General features: G+C 47.7%; 2 protein-coding genes and 1 long non-coding RNA gene across 4 annotated transcripts; 2 read left to right on the top strand and 1 right to left on the bottom strand.

Annotated features, from left to right (window-relative positions):
* The first annotated feature begins 639 nt into the window (after positions 1-639).
* On the top strand, positions 640-5,618 carry LOC120689822. Of its 2 annotated transcripts, none has more exons than XM_039972239.1 (5): positions 640-1,193; positions 2,692-3,367; positions 3,605-3,958; positions 4,173-4,264; positions 4,776-5,618. In XM_039972239.1, the coding sequence occupies exons 1-5, from the start codon at positions 673-675 to the stop codon at positions 5,365-5,367; spliced, it is 2,235 nt and encodes a 744-aa protein (XP_039828173.1). In that variant the 5' UTR covers positions 640-672; the 3' UTR covers positions 5,368-5,618. The 2 variants fall into 2 exon arrangements, with proteins under 2 accessions (XP_039828173.1, XP_039828174.1); XM_039972240.1 differs by lacking the exon at positions 640-1,193 and adding an exon at positions 1,230-1,500.
* Positions 5,619-5,996: 378 nt separating this feature from the next.
* On the bottom strand, positions 5,997-6,592 carry LOC120689823. Its single transcript, XR_005681455.1, has 2 exons — positions 6,444-6,592; positions 5,997-6,321 (listed from the first exon to the last, which is right to left on the bottom strand). It is a non-coding gene; the product is annotated as an uncharacterized LOC120689823 (long non-coding RNA).
* An 8,042-nt stretch (positions 6,593-14,634) lies between these two features.
* Positions 14,635-17,475, top strand: LOC120687616 (probable flavin-containing monooxygenase 1). The gene is made up of 4 exons (XM_039969638.1): positions 14,635-15,358; positions 16,060-16,238; positions 16,365-16,714; positions 16,828-17,475. The coding sequence occupies exons 1-4, from the start codon at positions 14,635-14,637 to the stop codon at positions 17,165-17,167; spliced, it is 1,593 nt and encodes a 530-aa protein (XP_039825572.1). The 3' UTR covers positions 17,168-17,475.
* The last annotated feature ends 1,884 nt before the right edge of the window (positions 17,476-19,359 follow it).

Raw genomic sequence — 19,359 nt, 5'->3', positions numbered from 1 at the left:
TGGTTGTAACTTTCCGTCCTATGAGAAATTCTCTGGCCTACTGGTGCCGTGCCACTATGTTGCTGAAATGCTGAATATCTGTGGTATTTATATATAATTATTAATTATCCTAGCTGTATCCCCGTATTGGTGTTTTTGGGGAAAGTGCGTATCCGCGTATCCGATACGTATCATATCCGATACCCGTACCGGTATCCGTGTAACATAGGCTGTAGGATTAGGACTTGTAATCAAGAACAGTTTGCGAAGAAGTTCGTTTCAGAAATGCTGTTAATGAATTGGAACAGCTTGCACGCCACCACTTCCATTAAAAACCCAATATGATCCTGACTGACCTCGCGCGTGGCCTCCACTAAACCCCAACGCCCTGTTTGGTTCGCTGGCTCCAGCCAGCGGTTGGCCGGTGGGGCTGGTGGTGTCTCCCAATTTAATGCACTATAACTACAGAGCATTTTTTTTCTCACAAAATACTGTGGCTATAGGGGAAATAAGCCAACACTGGCGGGTAATCCAGCGAACCGAACAGGCTGCAAAGCGGGAGCGCTGGACCAGATCAGCAATCCAGCACGGGAATCTTCGCCCTTTTTGCCCCCCTCCCCAGCCGAAACGGGACCCAGCAGCCCAGATGATCGACAGCACAGCGAAAAAGTTACCACTCGGCACGTTGCCAACATGCGGGGAGGAACTTTGCCGGCTGCCCGGCCAGCCGGCGTGGTCAACGGTCAGCCTGCCGAACACGCGCGGGGGCCAGGCCAGGCGGATAATCCTACGTGCGCCGACGATGGACGCGTGCGCGCACGAGTACACGACCGCACGAGCGCGCGCGGACACCGGCGGCCGGAGCAGCCAAAGGCAGGCCGACCGCCCATCGGCCGCGACGCGACGCGGACCACGCCCCGGCCCCCGCATCGTGCCGTCGGGCGTCGCTGCCGCCGCGACCCACTCTCCCCAGCTCCAGCTCGTCGTCGCGTCCCGGGTGTCTGGTTGGGTTGGGTTCGGCCGCGGGCGGGGCCCGCCGTGTCAGGGGCAGTTAGCGGCGGTTGGGCGCCCCGCGCCCGCTACCTCGGCTGCTTATTATGCCGCCGCCCGCCTCGGGGAGAGGGAGACCAACCGCTGCTTGGGCTCCGCTCCTCGCGAACTCCTCCTCCTCCACGTCGTCGTCTCCTCCGCGTCGTCTTCGCGCGCCTCGAAAGGTACCGCGCCTCCCTCCCTCCTCTGGCCCCGTTCCTTGCCTTGCTTTGCTTCCCCACCACCTGTTCGGCGAAACGCCGCAGCCACTGAAAAGGAGAAGAAAAAACGCGCTTGCTGTTTTCGGGTCTGCGATGCTGCCTGCCGCGGTTGTGGTGTTGGTTCGACGCGGAGCTTCTCGTCCGGTGGCGGTGGGAGCAGTTCTCTAGCTTGATTGGAGTGTCGGTTGCTGTTCGAGGAATTAAGGCCCTTTCTTCTTGCTCTAGGCGTCGTCCTGGTCCTTGCCCCTGAACAAGGGCCTTTGCTTCTTATGTAAGTTTGTTCAAACAATTTTGATGGTTTCTCTGGCTAACTCAGCGTCCTTAATTTTAGCTTCTTCTCCCCGTAGCTTCTCAATAACCTCGGTGTGAACCTACATGTGACAGGTGTAAGACTGTAACTTAGCTCGGATTTTTATTATTTGCGTCCTTTCCCACCATCTTGTTGAGTGGTGACCTTCAATTCAGATTGATGAAAAGGCGAGCTATACTAGTTTTATGCAGTTTTACTAACCCGGTATATGTCTCCCGTGGGTGGGTTATGTTACGCTTATGATCGACATTAATCACAAGTTCCTGTGCATTCTATTTTTAGTTTAGTATATCAAAATTAGAAGAGTTGCTTTGCTCACTAGTTGACATTATTCTGACATAGAAGTTTAAGAATAGTTTACTTAATTCTTGTCCCTTCCAACAACGCCTGTTTCTTGGGTCGTTGGATTTCTCATTTCCTGAATTCTAAGTCAAGAAACCCAAAGAATGGTGTACTACAGCAGGATTTGGGAAGGTTGTCACTTCTTCACAATCCCTTTGTTTGGGGGCAGAGACATGAAGGAATTGGGAAAGTTGGTGGTTCTTGCGTGTCCCTGTTCATGGCCATGGAGATAGAGGTCTGCAAGAATGATTGGGTTATCTTTTTGTTGAGGGGGGGTCTACACCACTAATCTTTGCTGTAAAGCTAAGAAACATAGATACAGTCCTTTTACCTTTTCCCAGTGCTTGTGCTTATTCAGTAAAATACTTTCCTCTTGTGAGCAGAAAATTATTTTATTCCTTCATTATTTGGTAAGCTTAAATTGTCAACAAATTTTGCTTGCTGTGTGAAAGGACATTTTTTGGCGTTGTTCTTTTTGTCTGTTTTGTTGCTGTTTGCTTATTTTTCAATCATCTTGACATCTGGCCAAATCTGGACTTTTGGGTGGTACGACTTCATAGTTTTACTAATTGCATGTCCATATTGCTAATCCGTTTTTGTCCTTTTGTTCTTTCAAACTGCCAGGCTCGTTTATTAAGTAATATTTTACTTTGATGGAGCTTAAACATCAATTATTTATTTATATCCAGACACCATCAGGAAGCCATTTACCTAATGTATCTCTTAATCTCTCATATGGCCGATAGAGAATAGTCAGCTGTGTGGAGAATAATGTGTATACATTTAACTTACATTACATTTTTTTTTCAGAGAAAAAGAATTAGCTGGCTTGAAGATTATGGCGTCTCTTACTCCAGGGATACTATTAAAGGTTCTCAAAAATATTAACTCCGATGTGAAAGTATGTGGAGAATACCGGTCCATTCTTCTCCAAGTTATTAGCATAGTCCCTGCAATTACTGGTTTGGAGCTTTGGCCAGATCATGGTTTCTTCATCAAAGTTTCAGATTCGTCGCACTCGACATATGTTTCTTTGTCTAAGGAAGACAACGAACTCATCTTGTCAAACAAACTACAACTTGGACAGTTTATATATGTTGAGAAGGTTCAGTCAAGTATTCCTGTTCCAGTTCTTGTTGGGGTCCGACCAGTTCCTGGAAGGAACCCTTGCATTGGAAACCCAAAGGATCTGATGCAAATGTCAACTCCCTCTGGGGTTATGGAAGCACTGGATCATCAAAGAAAGACTTCCAATTCAGCTGATCTGTCTGAAAGTGAAAAAGAAAATTTTCAGAGGAAGGTAGTTATTAAAGAGCAGAAGTCGGTTGTTGCTTCCCGTTACATGCTTGGGGTATCAAGCAACAATGGCAAAATTACCAATCTGAACTCCAGCATTGATAGTGACAAAAGTAATGGAGGAAGTAGCATATGTGAATCAAATCAAAAGTCTGTTGCCCCAAAAGTCAGACAAGAGGCAAAACCTCAGGTATGCTTAAGCTCTTAGCTTTACTTGAAGCTAGTTGATGTTAACAACATTATGACCCTCATATCTTGGTTTTGAAGAATCCTACAAACATTAATGATTTCGCTCGAGAGATAAAAAAACAAGCATTAATGATATGTGAACTCATGTAAATTTTGCATTTAACAAATTTGAAGTAAACAATTCTCCTTTTATCTTCTGAAAAAGGGTAAAAAGTCAATGGCTGATGGTTACTTATAGGAACGGCCAAATACTACATCTCCTAGTCAGGCTAAGTTGGTACCCACAAAGCAAGAAATTAACAAAGACACACGCAAGAATAGTGGCACTTCACCTAGTCCAAATGGTGCTGCTGTAGTGAAGAAGCAAATGCCAAAGGAGAGGAAAAAGGAATCTGCAGCTGAAAGAAGATCACCGCCAAAGCTTTATAGGAGTTCACCAATGCCAGCTAGCGCTTCACCACCAAAGCTCAGTTTGTCAGCAAAGCAGAATGGAAATTCTGGTCCAATCCCTTCTGTATCTAGTGTTAAACGAAGAGTTACTGAAACTATCTCCTGGGACTCCCTCCCGACAAGCCTAATCAAGTCTGGAAAGGTATGCTTTGTGTCGTTTGGTAATTTTATGCATGTAGAGTGTGAGGTTTTCATGACTTAAAAATTGTTTTCTATTATGTATAGTTTGCGCCCTTGTGTATCGGAAACGATTATTTTGAATCATGCATTGTTTTTGCAGAAAGACACCTGGTTATATGTCAAACTTTACTAAACTGTCTTACACCATTTAGATATTCTTTATTTTGTGTGCATAGGCTGTTGTCAGGAGGAAGAATATTGCTCTTATAGTAGCAGCTGAGGCTCAAAGGGAGGCTGCAGCAGCGGCATATCTTGTAAAAGGCCTTGGGTGAGTAGGTGCATAACTCACATATTTATTATTGATGACTGTGTATCTCTTTTATTGACTATAATAGTAAGTTTTGTTGCATAAGTTGGGAAAGACATTCCATATTGATGAATTCAATACATCGCAGGTTCACCTTGTACTGTGTTATTTAGCACAAGAGACCTATTTCCAGTAGTATATTGTAACCTCAGCCGTGTAGATTCTTAAAATGATCCTTAAGGCTTTCATGGTTTTGAAGGCTTCGTTATATATATGCTTAGTTTAGATATTTGTGTGCTATGTCTGAAGCACTTTTCCACTGCAATTCAATGAAATCTGATGAAACTAGAATACTCTGAACAGAATAAATGCATAGTAGTACAAAAATATTAATGCAGCAATCTTTATTCCTTCTGTGAAGCGCATGCTTTACTCTTTTCTTTTACGTAACTTTTTTCTTTGAGGGGCCTACATGCTTTCCATTGGCTCATGAACTTGACGGACAAATCTAATCTTGTGGCTGCTTTTACAGAATTTTCGCTGAGATAAGGGAATCTTCTGAAGTGGATCCACATGCTGCGATCACCAAGTTTTTTCAGCTCAACCGGCTTATCGTTCAGCAGAGTGCTGTCTGGAAAGCTTACTCCCCAGAGCCTGGCAAAGAATCTCGAGCAGAGAAGGAAAAGCCGTCAAGGAAAGTTTCTGCATCTCATAACAAAGCTGCTCCATGCAACACAGCAAAGAATTCCGACGATGCTCAGGCAGGTGAAAAGGTGGAATGGGCCCGAGAGGATGGCTTCAAGGAGATCTGCAGGTCATGGGTTGCTCTGAAAAAGGAATCGCAGTCTTGGTTCCTGAGCTTATTGGAAGATGCTCTTGAGTCAGGATTCAAGTTGGAGGATCAAACCAAGAACACCCGGGAACGCGTGCGGGGACAATCCAAGGGTGCGGATGGGAGGATCGCGGCTCGGCTGTCGCAGCTCAAGGAAACAAGCAACTGGCTCGATCAGTTGCAGGACGAGGCGGATGGTTTGGTCGAAACCATTGAGCAGCTGAAGCAGAAGGTCTACAAGTGCTTGCTTGGAACAGTTGAAACCGCGGCATCAGCGCTGGAAGGAAGGTAGGACACGAGAAAAATGGTGGTGAAGAAGGAGGTTTAAGTTATTGTAGCTGTACAGTACAACATGAACGTAGGTTGGCGAAGAACCGAAGATGGGAGAGGTGTAAATAGTCGGCCGGGTTGCTGATTTTAATTTATGAATTACTGTAATTCTTTTGACATTTCCCGATGTTGCGTGTGGAATGTCGCATTGATGTCTCGATCTTCATTCAAATACAGTGTTCGTCACGAATGGTTGGATCTTTGCATTCTGCATCGATTGATGCACGTTTGGCCTGCAGTGATCAGTTGGTGAAATGGCGATGGTAATTTATGAAATACGTTTAAGATGGGAGGCATGGTAGGCTTGTTATGTTTATTATTAGAAGCAGGAAAACATAAAACAGTCAGCAAATTATATATATCCACGTCGAGGCAGGTAGCCAGAGTGAGACAACACAACGTCACAACATGTGGCACACACTTGGATAAAATTCAGGGACAAGCAAGCAAATCTACCTGACCTGCGTCTCCTATCGTCGTGGCTTGTGGGCTATGTTACACGGATACCGGTACGGGTATCGGATATGATACGTATCGGATACGCGGATACACACTTTTCCCAAAAACACTAATATGGGGATACGGCTAGGATAATTAATAATTATATATAAATACCACAAATATTCAGCATTTCAGCAACATAGTGGCACGGCACCAGTAGGCCAGAGAATTTCTCAGAGGACGGAAAGTTACAGCCATCGCGCAATCGAACAGTATATACGGACAGGAAGAGAAGACTTGCCTGCTTGTCGAGCGGGTGGCGGAAGTCGTCGGTGTCGAGGCCCCGAGCGGCGGCCGCGGGGGAGGCACGGGCGGAGGCGGCTGCAAGCACGAGTACCCGCCTGCCCCGCGGGCGCCTAGAGGTGCACGGCGAGGACGAAGGCTTCACGGCCCAGCAGCAGCGGAAGGCGACGGGCTGGGGAGGGAGCGTGGGGCCGGAGATGAGGCCCGGAGCACAAGCTGGCGAAGCCGCCATGCCCATGAATCGAGAGCAAGGCTTGACGGCGGGCGGAGACGTATGGGCGGTCAAGAACTTACTTGTTTTGAAGGGAGAGCCTCGCCGGCGACCGATTTTTGCTGGGGAAGGAGCTCGCCGGTGGCCGGTGGCCACCAGATCCAGAGGGCAACAAGAGGTCGGGCGGGAGGGAGGAACGGGAGCACGACTCCACGAGGAGTCGAGGATTACGACGGCGGCTGTTAGGTCACGGTCTCACGGAGGCGGGGGTGTAAAATCAGACCTGGGTGGGCTAATTGGGGCCGACTGATGGTTTGGGCCGTATCCCATCTGGCCCAAACATATCGGATACACGTATCCAACACAAAACGTATCTGCATTTTCAGGATACGTCTGGAAACATATCCGAGGCATATCCGTATCCGAAACGTGTAGCATACGGATACGCCGCCTACTAGAAGTATCCGCGTAACAGAGCTTGTGGGTCGTGACCAGGGTTTACAAAACCGACGATCTGGTCAAACCACCGACATCCGGTAGCGGTTTACCGGACCGGTTTGACCGAAAACCGGTGGAAACCGGTTGAATTCAAATCCAAATTCAAAAGCACATGTGTAACCGGTTCCGACAGGTATACTGACCGGTTTGACCGGTTCACCGGTCCGGTCTGACCGGTTACTGGTGTTTTAACCAAAAAATCCGACGGTTTAAAAGTGGTTTCCCGGTTTGGCCGGTTTACCGGTTGCCATATGCGGTGGGTCTTAATGGGCCGGCCCATTTTTTTCTTTTTCTTTTTTGATTTAACTTCATATGCCCGCAAACTATACTAAATGGACGAATTTTTGAGAAAATTTGACACCATTAGATTCGTCGCACCTTGAAGTGTTTTTTAGGATTTTTTTGAAATTTTTCAATTTTTAAATTCAAATTTAAATTTTGAATTTGGACCGATTTGATACCGGCTCAAACCGAAACTAGGCCGAACCGATTTGATCGGTAACCGGTCAAATCAGATCGGTTCCCACCGGTTTGGTTAATCCTGGTCGTGACAGTCTCCCTGCAAGCAAAGGTCGTGTGGTTCCCTCTAAACTGGGTGGGGTAGGCGAGCCAATTCTTTGGGGCCCATGAGCCGCCGCCGGCCAGATGGCCTGGGTATTTATGGGCCTCTGCGTCCTTGCCTGTCGGGCCGAAGGCCGCTGGGCTTCGGGGAGCGAGCGCGGCGGTCCCACAGGCCGGCGGAGGCCGGGCTCGGTTGCACGGGAGCCCAATCAGGTCGAAATCCCTCAAAAAAAAAAGTCATCAGGTCGAAAGACCGAAAGAGATTTGGAACCGCGCCGCAAAGCGCAAGGAAGCTCCAATTTAAAAAGGAAAAAAGAACACGCAATGAACTTAAAGAAGCAACACGACGGTCACATGGCCGACGATCCTAGAAATCTTCGCTGGCAAGTGACGTCAGCAACCAAGGACAGCTGGACGCATCAGTCGGTCCTCGTCGCACCCAAACAAATCAAAGCCGGTCAATCCGCGGACCCAGCGGTGTACTAGAAATACCATCCATGCTGTTGACGCGTGCCATCATGCATGCAACATATCCACCGCCCCAAAATCTGCGGCGACCGCCGGCCGGACAACCGCCGCCCGGCCGGCCGGTCGCCGCCGAGCAATTGCCGTGCGCGTGCCTCGAAGCCTGGATGCCTGCGGCTACAAAAGTACAAAACATCGCGTCGGTGCGTGCATCATGCTGACATGCGGCTGGAGAAGACGACGAGAAATGAGAGGGACAAGAAGATTCTGATCTTTGAATTGACGGGCGTCGTCATGCGAATCTGAACTCCCAATGTAATGCAAATCCACCGACTATTTTCATGTCTTGCTTGTCTTTGGCGAAAAGAAAGGAACGGAGATGGATAGAATGTGGAATGGTCGTCACCGGCCGCATGAAGATCTCTGAACGAAGGGGAAGTTTCGCAGCTCAGCTGCAAGGACATGGAGTTGTCTGTCCTTTTCCTTACTTGATCTCGTCATTTCTTGGCCTTAGAGTGATCTATGTATGTGCTAGTACAAGCTAATGTACGTACGGAGTAAGTGTAGACACACAGTACACGTGCACAGTGCGGAACCAGGATTGAGTCGAACTCCGGGCCGAGTTTTAAGTATAGACGTCCACAAACTCATAGTTCAAAAGATACATGAAAATATAAACAGAAAGATAGATAACATACAAAAAGCGTCATCGCGAAGTAATATATTTATTCTTCTTCAGCAATTGATCCAAGCCCTTCTTCAGCAATTGATCCAAGTCCAGAGATAGAAGCTACTGCAAAATGATAAAAAATTGGGCCGAACCCCGGGCCATGGCCCGGGGTGTGCATCCGCCCCTGCACGTGCACTTCTGAAGTCTGAACATATAAATGTACTGATACTTCTGCACATGGTACATGGGCCTAAATTGGTAAGGTTATGGGCCTTGATTACGTATTCTCCGCTTTCAGATAGCCCAACAATATCTTTCTTCCTCAAGAAGACTAGCTAGTAGAACTGATCTTACTATGCGGCCATGCATCTTAATTAATTAATTCCCTTTTTTCTTTAATCAGAGATGCCATGATGGTACTAAGTACGAAGTTGCAAGCCATGTCAAATGAAATACTGCCACATGTATATTATGACCAACTGAGCATAACATGGCATGCTCTGACCAGTCTCCAAAGTCGTCTACACCAAGTCAACACCACATGGCAATGCAAGTTTACACGTATTATATATATGTGTACCACGGATACGCAAGCAACAATCATGGAGCACACACGGCCTATGAAACTATACAAGCGGACTGCATTGCAGATACCATAACAATAATGTTCGTTGTGCAGAATGAAACCACTGCACTCTATCGGTCGATCGGCCGATGGGCATTGCATTGCCACAAGTGGAGACTAGACTGCTGAATCTTTATTTGGTCAAGCTAGCTAGGCTACATGCCAAGTACCAACCACAGGCAACCACAGATGCTACTTGACCAGTTGACCGCCTCAAACTCTCGAAACCATGTAGTGTATAGTTTATTGCCAAAATGGTAAGCAGCTTATTATTCTGTTATGAAAGACCAATAATCATGCATGTATAGGTTGTAGCTTCTGCAGAAGGTCCGCTTGGGTTGGCAAATAAAACATTTAAATGCACTGTCTTTCTTATTAGCTGATTATGCTTGAGCTTTGAAGTTCGTTGCATTGGCGTGCTATTCATCAATTGTGTGATTATTTGATCATCACATCTCTTTCGTGTACAGGGTAGTATTATTTGACAAAAGCAAAACTGCCGGGAAATGTCGGGGAAAATACGAGTACAGGGTACACATGTAGTAGAGTCAGCTGCAAGTACTTTTACTTGATCCACGTCCTAGCATGCATACATGTCTGTCTTTCGTGTTCCCTTTCTATGGTCCAAGGGTCCAGTATGGTCCGTAGGACTTCGTTCAAAGTTTTCTACCAAATTCATGCATGCATGTCATTGTTCAATGTTCCAACAAGTTGAAAAATCACAAGCTAAGCTAGATAAAATATTATTGTGCATGGATATGCATGCATATGTTCTAGGCTTTATTTTCGGTCGATCTGTGTATACTCTTTAGGTATGTCAGTTGAAAGAATTTTGACGAGTGACGAGTATGCTTATGCATGGAGAATTCAATGTAGAAAGCTCTGAACATTTACTCTGAAGAATGATGCACATACGCCTTTCTCAAAAAAAGAAGGATGATGTATGCTTAGAAGAAATGTAAGAGAAATTCGCGCTAAGTTCAATGGTAATTCACCGAGATTAAACTAGTGCGAGCCCACCAATAATTAATTTGCTTATATCAGCAGTCAAAGAGTGTATGCAGGTAGCATGTAGAGTGCATATATATATATATATATATATATATATATATATATATATATATATATATATATAATACACACACACACACACACACACACACACACACACACACACACACACACACACATGCACGATTTTATTACATCAAAATCAATGTTTGCACGCTAGTCTGTTGAAATTCAATGGACAATTTGAATTTCAACAAGCTAGATCTCCTTAGAATAATACTCTGAATTTTCGGGAGTTTAGGCTGTTCATTTCCTAGCTAATGGTCCAAGGACTGTCAATGAAACAAATTAACCCATTTCTCCCCGCACATCTAAACGACTCATTTCTCGGGAAAAGGGCACGAAAAGTAGATCAACCTTCGTGGAAAATGTACGGAACCCGGAGGACAACAGTGTCCAAATCGTGTATGCCATAAATAAACTCGATTATTATTTATTTATACTAATCCCTGAACCTAACCTCTCTGCAGTGCAAGCTGCACATGTGTGTGCAACCAATGGAACCGGGCCATGTGGAGGATGTTTATTGGTGTCAGCCATGCATGTGGCCCAAGATACTACTCCCTCCGTTCTAAATTATAAGTCATTCCAAGAATTTTGGAGAGTCAAACTATCTCAAAGTTTGACCAAAATTATAGAGAGAAACACAAAGATTTATGACATCAAATATGTATACTATGAAAATATAACTAACAAAGAATCTAATGATACTTAATTGATATTGTAAATATTATTATCTTGTTGTATAAATTCGGTTAAACTTGAAAAATTTTGACTCTCCAAAATTCTTGGGATGACTTATAATTTGGAACGGAGAGAGTAGCATAGTACGCTACTGTGGTCGATGCAGCAGCATGTCTACGGAAGAAGAGAGATTAGATATACTACTCATTAGTAGGTTATACTGTATGGTCTACGCGGAGGTCAAACCTAAGGAAAAAAAGATCTCTTAATTAAAATGGGGGTCTTTAACGGAAGTTCAGATGAAATAATATTCATTTGATACCTGTTGCTGATGATCAACCTACTTAATAATTTTTGTGCTGTTAGTTATACGACTGGCCGCTAGCTGGAAACGGTGCATGTTCAAGGTCAGACCTATAGCTAGTCTTGGTTTCTCGAGTTCATAAGTGCGCGTACATACACACTGTACATACGTAGATGGACCGGAAATAATGCACCAATGATAAAAACACAATTATGGGCGTTAATATAACTCCATGTCGTACGTACAGAAATTGTAAATTTGGGATGGGAGATGCATGCATGACAGGGATTGATTTCCTTGTCTGAAAAAGTGTGAAAGAGCCAATGATAGGGTCTCGCTAATTTACGGTTGACCGTAGGGAGCCGCTCCCTACGGTCGATCTCCCGACCGTGTTTTTTTTTCCATTTTTAGTATTTTTTTTGTCGTTTTCCGATTTTAGAAATTTTTTATAAGAGAAATTTTGGAGAGAGAAATTTTTTGACGAAAAATTTTGGAGACCAAAAAAAATTTCAAGCAAAAAAAAGGAGAGCAGAAAAAAATTTCAAGAAAAAAAATTTGAGAGCAGAAAAAATTCAAGAAATTTTTTTTGTATCATTAAAAAAATATTTCATCCGAAAAAATCAAAAGGAATTCAAAAAAAAATTGTTGAAAAATTTTTGCAAAAAAAAAAACTGGATCTGCACGGCGGCGGGCGGCGGCGCCTCCTCCCCACCCCGCCGCCACCCCTCCACGCCGCTGGCCCGGCGCCGCGCCTCCCGTCCCTGCCGCCGCCACACCACGCCTCCCCTCCCCTCCTTGCCGCCGGACCGCCGCGCCTCCCCTCCCCGCCGCCGGCCATGGAGCAGAGAGACGCCCGCTATGCCTCCCCCTCCCCGCCGCCGGCCATGGAACAGAGGGGCCCCACCCGCCTCTCCTCCCCCGCCGCCGGCCACTGGAGCAGAGAAAAAAGGGGAGGGGGAGGAGGACGGCAGGGAGGAGTAGGCGTGGAAGCGCTGCGATTGTGGAGAGGAGAGAGGGAGGCCGCCGGCGGCCGGGCTGCTCCGCCGAGTCGATGACCCCGAGGTCGGAGAGAGAGGAGGGGAATATGGTGGAGAGCGAGAGAGACGGAGAAGCGAGACGAGAAATATCTAGGAGGCGCTGGTGGGGGAAAAAGCAAGAGGAGTGAAGGGACGCGGACGGACCCGGGGTGACCGTAAAGTTTGGAAACTTACGGTCACCCGCAGATTCATCATCGCGCCAATGATATTGTCTTTTGGACGAATCCCAAAATATGATAGCAATGCAAAAAGGTTCAAATAATTGGACCACATAATCATTATTTGTGCTAAAAAAGGAATAAGCTAGTTTTTCAGCACAAATTTTTTTTTTGGAAGTAACCATGGCTGACGACACCGTAAGGAGCAAACTGTTTAAGGAGTACCATAATAAGGTATCAGATTTGTAGAAAAAATATGTTAGCATTTGCAACACTGAACTAATTTACTGTCAAGACATATATTCATCATGGTGAATTTAATGAAACTATTTTTGCTGTTACAGATGTTGGTATGCTTTCCTATAAACTTAGGGTAAAATGTAACTTTCAAACGGATTATAGGATGTATGGAAAAGTGCAGCCAACACAATGGGAATGTTTCTCAGGCCTTTGTCAACATTTGGTTTGTTGCTTCCATACCGCGCGCGGTGACAAGGAAAGAAGAATAGTCATCATGCATCAGCTGCTGGCCAGTGATCGATGGAGTGATGCGACCAGTGTTCAAAATTTCGGCGAAATTTCACGAAATTCGGTGATTTCACCCCCTCCGAAATTTAAAAATTTTGGAAATAATAATTTAAATATATTTAAAAGTATTTTTAAAAATAGTCTAAAAATGAATTTCGGCCGAAATTCCGCGAAATTAGGTGATTTCGGCCATGTCCGAAATTTTTTGACAAACGAAATTCAAAACCCTGGATGCGACCGGCCATGGCGGCCGGATCGACAAGAGGACAAGAACGAAGCATGGAAGCATGACGGTCTATTTCACGTAGCGATGAAAACGGACGGAAACGGATGAAAAAAATTCATTTCTACTTCCGTTTCTATATTTTTTTTGGCGGAAACGGGATCGGGTTCGGAAAATACGGGTACGGAAACAGGATCGGGTTACTTGGAAGTACGGAAACAACCAATACGGACGTTGAGCCGGAAAGAATAACGCGATCAAATATTCTCGAGTATACATTAACAAAGTCACAAAATAATATACACGTACGAAGTTATTAGTCCAATATTCACTAGTATACTAGTATTGTATTTTTGAACATATCAATTTTTAGACATATCTTATGTAGATTAAAAACGGGATGAAAAACGGAATAAATACGGGTCAATTTCATGTAAAAACGGGATTTCTCGGAAACGGACGAAAAAACCTCATTTCTACTTCCGTAAATACGGAAACGGTATCCCACAAATACAGAAACAGACAGACAAAAATAGAAAACGGAACGGGTCGGTTTTCAACCCTAATTTCACGAGGGGACAGACAAGATATAGCCATAGGCTTGCAGCCAAAAATGCCCAAGCATGTACTGTTACTAGCTATAGCTACTGCCTCCTCTATTTTTCTCCGGTCCAAGCTACGTTCAAGTTCTCTCGAGATCAGGAAGAGCCCCTGCCTTGAACAAGGACGAGGTCATCGTTCCCGTGTCAGATTCATGAATCCACCACATTGCTCAACAGAAGACAGTAAAAATAAAATATATGACTGGGTCTGCTAGCTGCTCCGACCCAGTTGAAAACGACATTAACAGTTCATGCTTTGGATTTTAAGACTATTTTCTGTTAACCATGTACAGATCAATCAACAAATAAACCAAAGTTTAATTAGGATGAAATTGACAGGATTGTTGATTGATTCCTGTCTTTTACAGATCGAGTCTGTGCATGTATGGGCTGCCTAAATCGCCAGTGTAGTACACACCCCCGGGTGATGCCTACTGCTTATTGTTGTTGGTGACTTGGTGGTGTGCATTCATGCCCCACCTGTATGTTTTCTCCTCTTCACTTTTTCTATGCGATTTTTCTCTCGCAGTGTTTCCCTCCGTTTTCTATGATACGTAATGGAAGCTCACATGCTGCTGAACAGCTGAAGCCCTCAGGCCCAGCTCGCTAGCGTGGCAGCAGCGCCTATAAATACCGGGGCTCCATGCCCCGCCCCTCTCACACAGCGCGCCATAGCTTACAGAGCCCTAGCAACTGCAATAGCTCTCCGATCCCTCAGCAGCCTCCGATCCATATCACCGGCGACGCACACTAGCTAGCTAGCTGCTGATCGACACGCCGCGCTCATCGCCAACCCCACCAACTACTCAAACAAGCACCACACACTTCGCGCTAGCTCACCGTACCTCATGGCGGCGGCGGCGGCGCAGCAGGAGGCGCGGAGCACGAGGCAGGCCGTGCCGGCGACGTCGAGGGTGGCGATCATCGGCTGCGGCATCAGCGGCCTGGCCGCGGCGAAGCAGCTGGCGGCGCACGACCCGGTGGTGTTCGAGGCGACGCCGTCGGTGGGCGGGGTGTGGAAGCACTGCGTGTACCGGTCGACCCGGCTGCAGACGCCGCGCCCCGACTACGAGTTCTCCGACTACTCGTGGCGCAACCGCGACGACCCCACGTTCCCGACGCACGCCGAGATCGTGGAGTACCTCGAGGGCTACGCCGACACGTTCGGCCTCTGGCGCTACATCATGTTCGGCGCCAAGGTGGTGGACGTCAAGTTCCTCGGCGGCCGCGCCGCCGGCTTCACCGAGCTGTGGAGCGGCACCGGCGAGCCGCTCCAGGGCAAGCCCATGTGGGAGGTCGGCGTCGCCACCGCCGGCTCCGACGCCGTCCAGTACTACAAGTTCGAGTTCGTGGTGATGTGCGCGGGCAAGTACGGCGACGTGCCGCGGATGCCGGTGTTCCCCAAGGGCAAGGGGCCGGAGGTGTTCCGGGGGCAGGTGATGCACTCGCTGGACTACTGCAAGCTCAGCGAGGAGGAGACCGGGGAGCTCATGAGGGGGAAGAAGGTCGTGGTGGTCGGCTACAAGAAGAGCGCCATCGATCTAGCGCTTGAGTGCGCCCAGGCCAACCAAGGTGCACGATCGATCGTCATATTATTTTTGTTTGATTTTTTTTTTGAAATCGCAACTTCATCATCAGTGAAACAAGATGCGTATTATTACTGCATGCTAATAACTTGCTACAAGAATTCTAGCTATTTGAATCAATTGTACAAAACAAAAAACTATGCATGCATGCAATAATCAACTAGCAAGCTAGCTTAATTACCCAATCATCAGGTGGTCTGTACGCGCATTTATAAAGGAAATGATAGAGAGAGAATATGCCAAGCAAGTTCACACCAACAAGTAGGAGTGCTACTACTGATCAAGTATAACCAATAACCCAAACTCATATAATACTAATAACGAGAGAGTAAAAACATTCGATGAACAAGCAAGACTCTGACAGCAACGTGCATGTTGCCACCGAATCCGTAGACCCGATCCCAGTCCCAGAAAAGGTCACTCTTGTCATGATCCGTCCTGCACTCCATCTAGACTCTGCAGCTCCTCCTACCACTAGAGACTAGAGTACAGGTTCAAAGTACACTGGACGCAACACGTACGTACCTTTTGACTTTTCAGACCTCCATCCATCCTCCACCACCCCGGCTCGGATTATTCTGTTTAATTCTGTTTCCTGATAGAACCGTGCGCCCATCAAGTACTCGATCGGTCTAACATTTTTACTGAACAATCAAGTGCTAGTTCCTGACCAAATTGGCATTGCAGGTGAGGGAGGCGAGGCGTGCACGATGCTGGTGAGGACCCTGCACTGGGTGGTGCCGTCATACTCCATCTGGGGCCTGCCCTTCTTCCTCTTCTACTCCACCCGCCTCGCCCAGTTCCTCTACGAGCGCCCCGGCCAGGGGTTCCTCCGCTCCATGCTCTGCCGCCTCATGACCCCACTGGTATGGAAGAAGCCACTGTACATACTGCTGCCACGTGCCACCTGACCTGATGACTGAATGGAAACAAACAAACAGAATGCATGCATGTGAACATCAGGATTACTGATGGCTGTGATCCATGCGCAGAGGGCGGGGGTGTCCAAGTTCATCGAGTCCTACCTGGCGTGGAAGCTCCCGCTGGACAAGTACGGGCTCCGGCCGGACCACCCCTTCGTGGAGGACTACGCCAGCTGCCAGATGGCCATCCTCCCCGACGGCTTCTTCGACATGGCCGACCGGGACATGATCCGCTTCAGGAGGGCCTCCAGCTGGTGCTTCTCCCCGAACGGCGTCCTCCTCGAGGACGGCACCGAGGTGGAGGCCGACCTCGTCTTCCTCGCCACCGGCTTCGAGGGCAAGGACAAGCTCCGCGCCGTCCTGCCGGAGCCCTTCCGCGGCCTCGTCGTCGACAAGTCCGGCATGATGCCGCTCTACCGGTGCGTGTCTGCCTATCCATGCACATTATTAACATTGTATTATTGATGGTTAATTACTCTGACGACGACGACGATTATATTCATTCGCTCATTGCATTGGCTGAATAATGCAGCGGCACCATCCACCCTCTGATCCCGAACATGGCGTTCGTGGGGTACGTGGAGAGCGTCTCCAACCTGCACACGTCGGAGCTGCGGTGCCGCTGGCTGGCCGGCCTGCTCGGCGGCCGGTTCGCGCTGCCGAGCGTGGAGGCCATGGTGCGGCACGTCGACGGCGAGGCGGAGGCCATGCGCCGCACCACGCGCTTCTACCGCCGCCACTGCATCTCCACCTACAGCATCCACGACAGCGACGCCATGTGCGCTGACCTCGGCACCAGGGTGCTCCGCAAGGGCAACTGGCTCGCCGAGCTCTTCGCGCCCTACAACAACCAGGACTACAAGGAAGAATGAAATCCACCGTCCATCCATCGACGACGCCAAACCATGCCTGCCACACATTAATTAATTCAACCCAGCCCATATACACTTTGTTATTTAAAATTTGTTGTATACCTAATATACGTGTGTGCTTAGTAGCTTAATAAGATTCGTTATTTCTTTATGCTAGCAAGCAAGATATGATTACAAGTAAATAAGGACTATAGCTAATAATGATCAAGAGAAGATTAGGTCATGGTCGTGTCATGTGAACCCAGGAAGAATTTGGTAGAGGACTTTGATGAATGACTTTGATCGAGGTCTCGTCTCGCCCGCGACCGCGAGATCTCCAGGGAAGCAGCAGCAGCAGCCAGGACCATGTGGAGCGAGGTAGTTAGGAACCCGTGTGCTTCTTGCACCAATACAGGAATTTTTCATTCCTGCCCCTGTAATACATTCTTTTTGTAATGTAACATTATATGGATTATAAACACGCAATAAATTATTTCTGGTCCAATGTGTCGGTGTCCTGACCCGACAGTCCGGCACCAACTAGTGAAGATGCTGCGCGATCTCTCACCCTGGATGGTTGATGCAAGAGGCAACACAGGAACGCACGATTTTATACTAGTTCCGGCCGCGGGGCCATACGTCCAGCAAATGTGTGCGAGTGCACTGTACTATCTTGCATCGGGGGTGCCTGTAGTAGGGGGTACAAGCGAGGCGAGAGACGGAGGGAGGCTCCCAAGTCTCTGCTAGGTGATTGAGACAAGTGCCAATATCAGCAGAACGAGCGGGCGAAAGCTAAGGAGTTGGTCGTATGAGAGCATGGAGGCGAGAGAGATCATGGAGAAGATAGAGCCCACCTCCCCTTTTATAGACACAAGGAGGGGCGGTGTACATGTATGGGAGGGGGAAGAAGTCGCCGTTTTCTCCCCGAATCGGGGGCGCACAACGAACAACTACTGTAGATAGTATACTGTGGGACACTGGAGATCATGGTGCCGGGCGTGCGGTTGTCATGAGCGTCGTCCTTAGCCTTGCGGAGATCGCGCCGGCGTCCTTGCGGCTCCAGCGGGCGTCGTGGCGGGGCGCCGAGGGTCCTGCGGGCGGGGGTCTTGCTCTGGTCAAGGCCCGGGCTGCGTTCGAGGGTCGAACCCATGCCGGTCGAGGGTTCAGTAGGGAAAAAAGTACACGGGGTAGTACGGGGAGTTGGCAGCACAGTGGTGGGAACAGTGCTGGGCACGCTCGCACAAGGCGTCGCAGGTTCCACAGAGGCGCCACAGTGCCGGGGATGGCTGAGCAGTGACCAGAGTTGGCGGATGGGATTCCGGTCGCAGCCGCTGTGCGGCATGGTGGCCTGATGCCGCCTGACCTCCCACTCTGCGGCGGAGTGGTTGGCATTTATGGCTTCTGTCAGGCGGACGGTGAGCCGACGGATCGCTAACTCCGTCTGCCGAGGGGTAGCCTCGAGCGAAGCGGAGTTGGCCTGCTCTCCCGAGGGTAGGTCCGCTACCCTCGAGCGAAGCGGAGCTGTGGTGCGTTGTCGAGGGTCTCGGCGGGGAGGCCTCGAGTGAAGCGGAGATCGCTCCGCGGGTTCGAGGGGGGTTTCGAATGGGCCGTACCGTGGATGTGGGCTGCGTATTGGGTCTTTTTGAGTACTTTTCTTTTCTTTGGATCGGAAGGAGACTGTAGGCCTTCGTGGGCCTGATTGCTTTAACACATGTCTTGCGTTTTCAGGGCGGTTTAGTCCTCTGGTTAGGGTGCCCCTAATCATGGTACCCGACACAATATCTTACTCCCTCTGTTTCCAAGTACTCCTATATATATATATCCTGCACATGAGTCTGCAAATGGTTGTATTGGTAATGTACTAATGCCCCTCTTAGAGTAACCTCATTTAACTTGTGCATGCAAGTTGGGCAAGCCTCGTTTAAAACTGTGATGTATGTAAATATTTTTTGACATCTTAATTTAGTGGTTCAAATTTTTCCTATTAATGAGAAAAAAACATTAAACGTTGCATCCACACTTTTGCCCTCCCTCATCACTTCATTCTAGGTGTGGCTAATGAACCATTTCTATCATTTTTTAGCTTTGTTGAAAATTTATTTATTATAGTATCCACTGTTATTTGAGACCTGACTCCGAGCAAGTCTAATGAGCCGAGGCAGAGTGAGATTGACTTGCTCAGATAAAATATCGACTAATTTAGATTACAGAAG

Source organism: Panicum virgatum, chromosome 9N (assembly GCF_016808335.1).
Source record: "Panicum virgatum strain AP13 chromosome 9N, P.virgatum_v5, whole genome shotgun sequence".
NCBI lineage: Eukaryota > Viridiplantae > Streptophyta > Magnoliopsida > Poales > Poaceae > Panicum > Panicum virgatum.
Note: the sequence above shows the minus strand (reverse complement) of the source record. Positions and strands in the feature narration are given on the sequence as shown.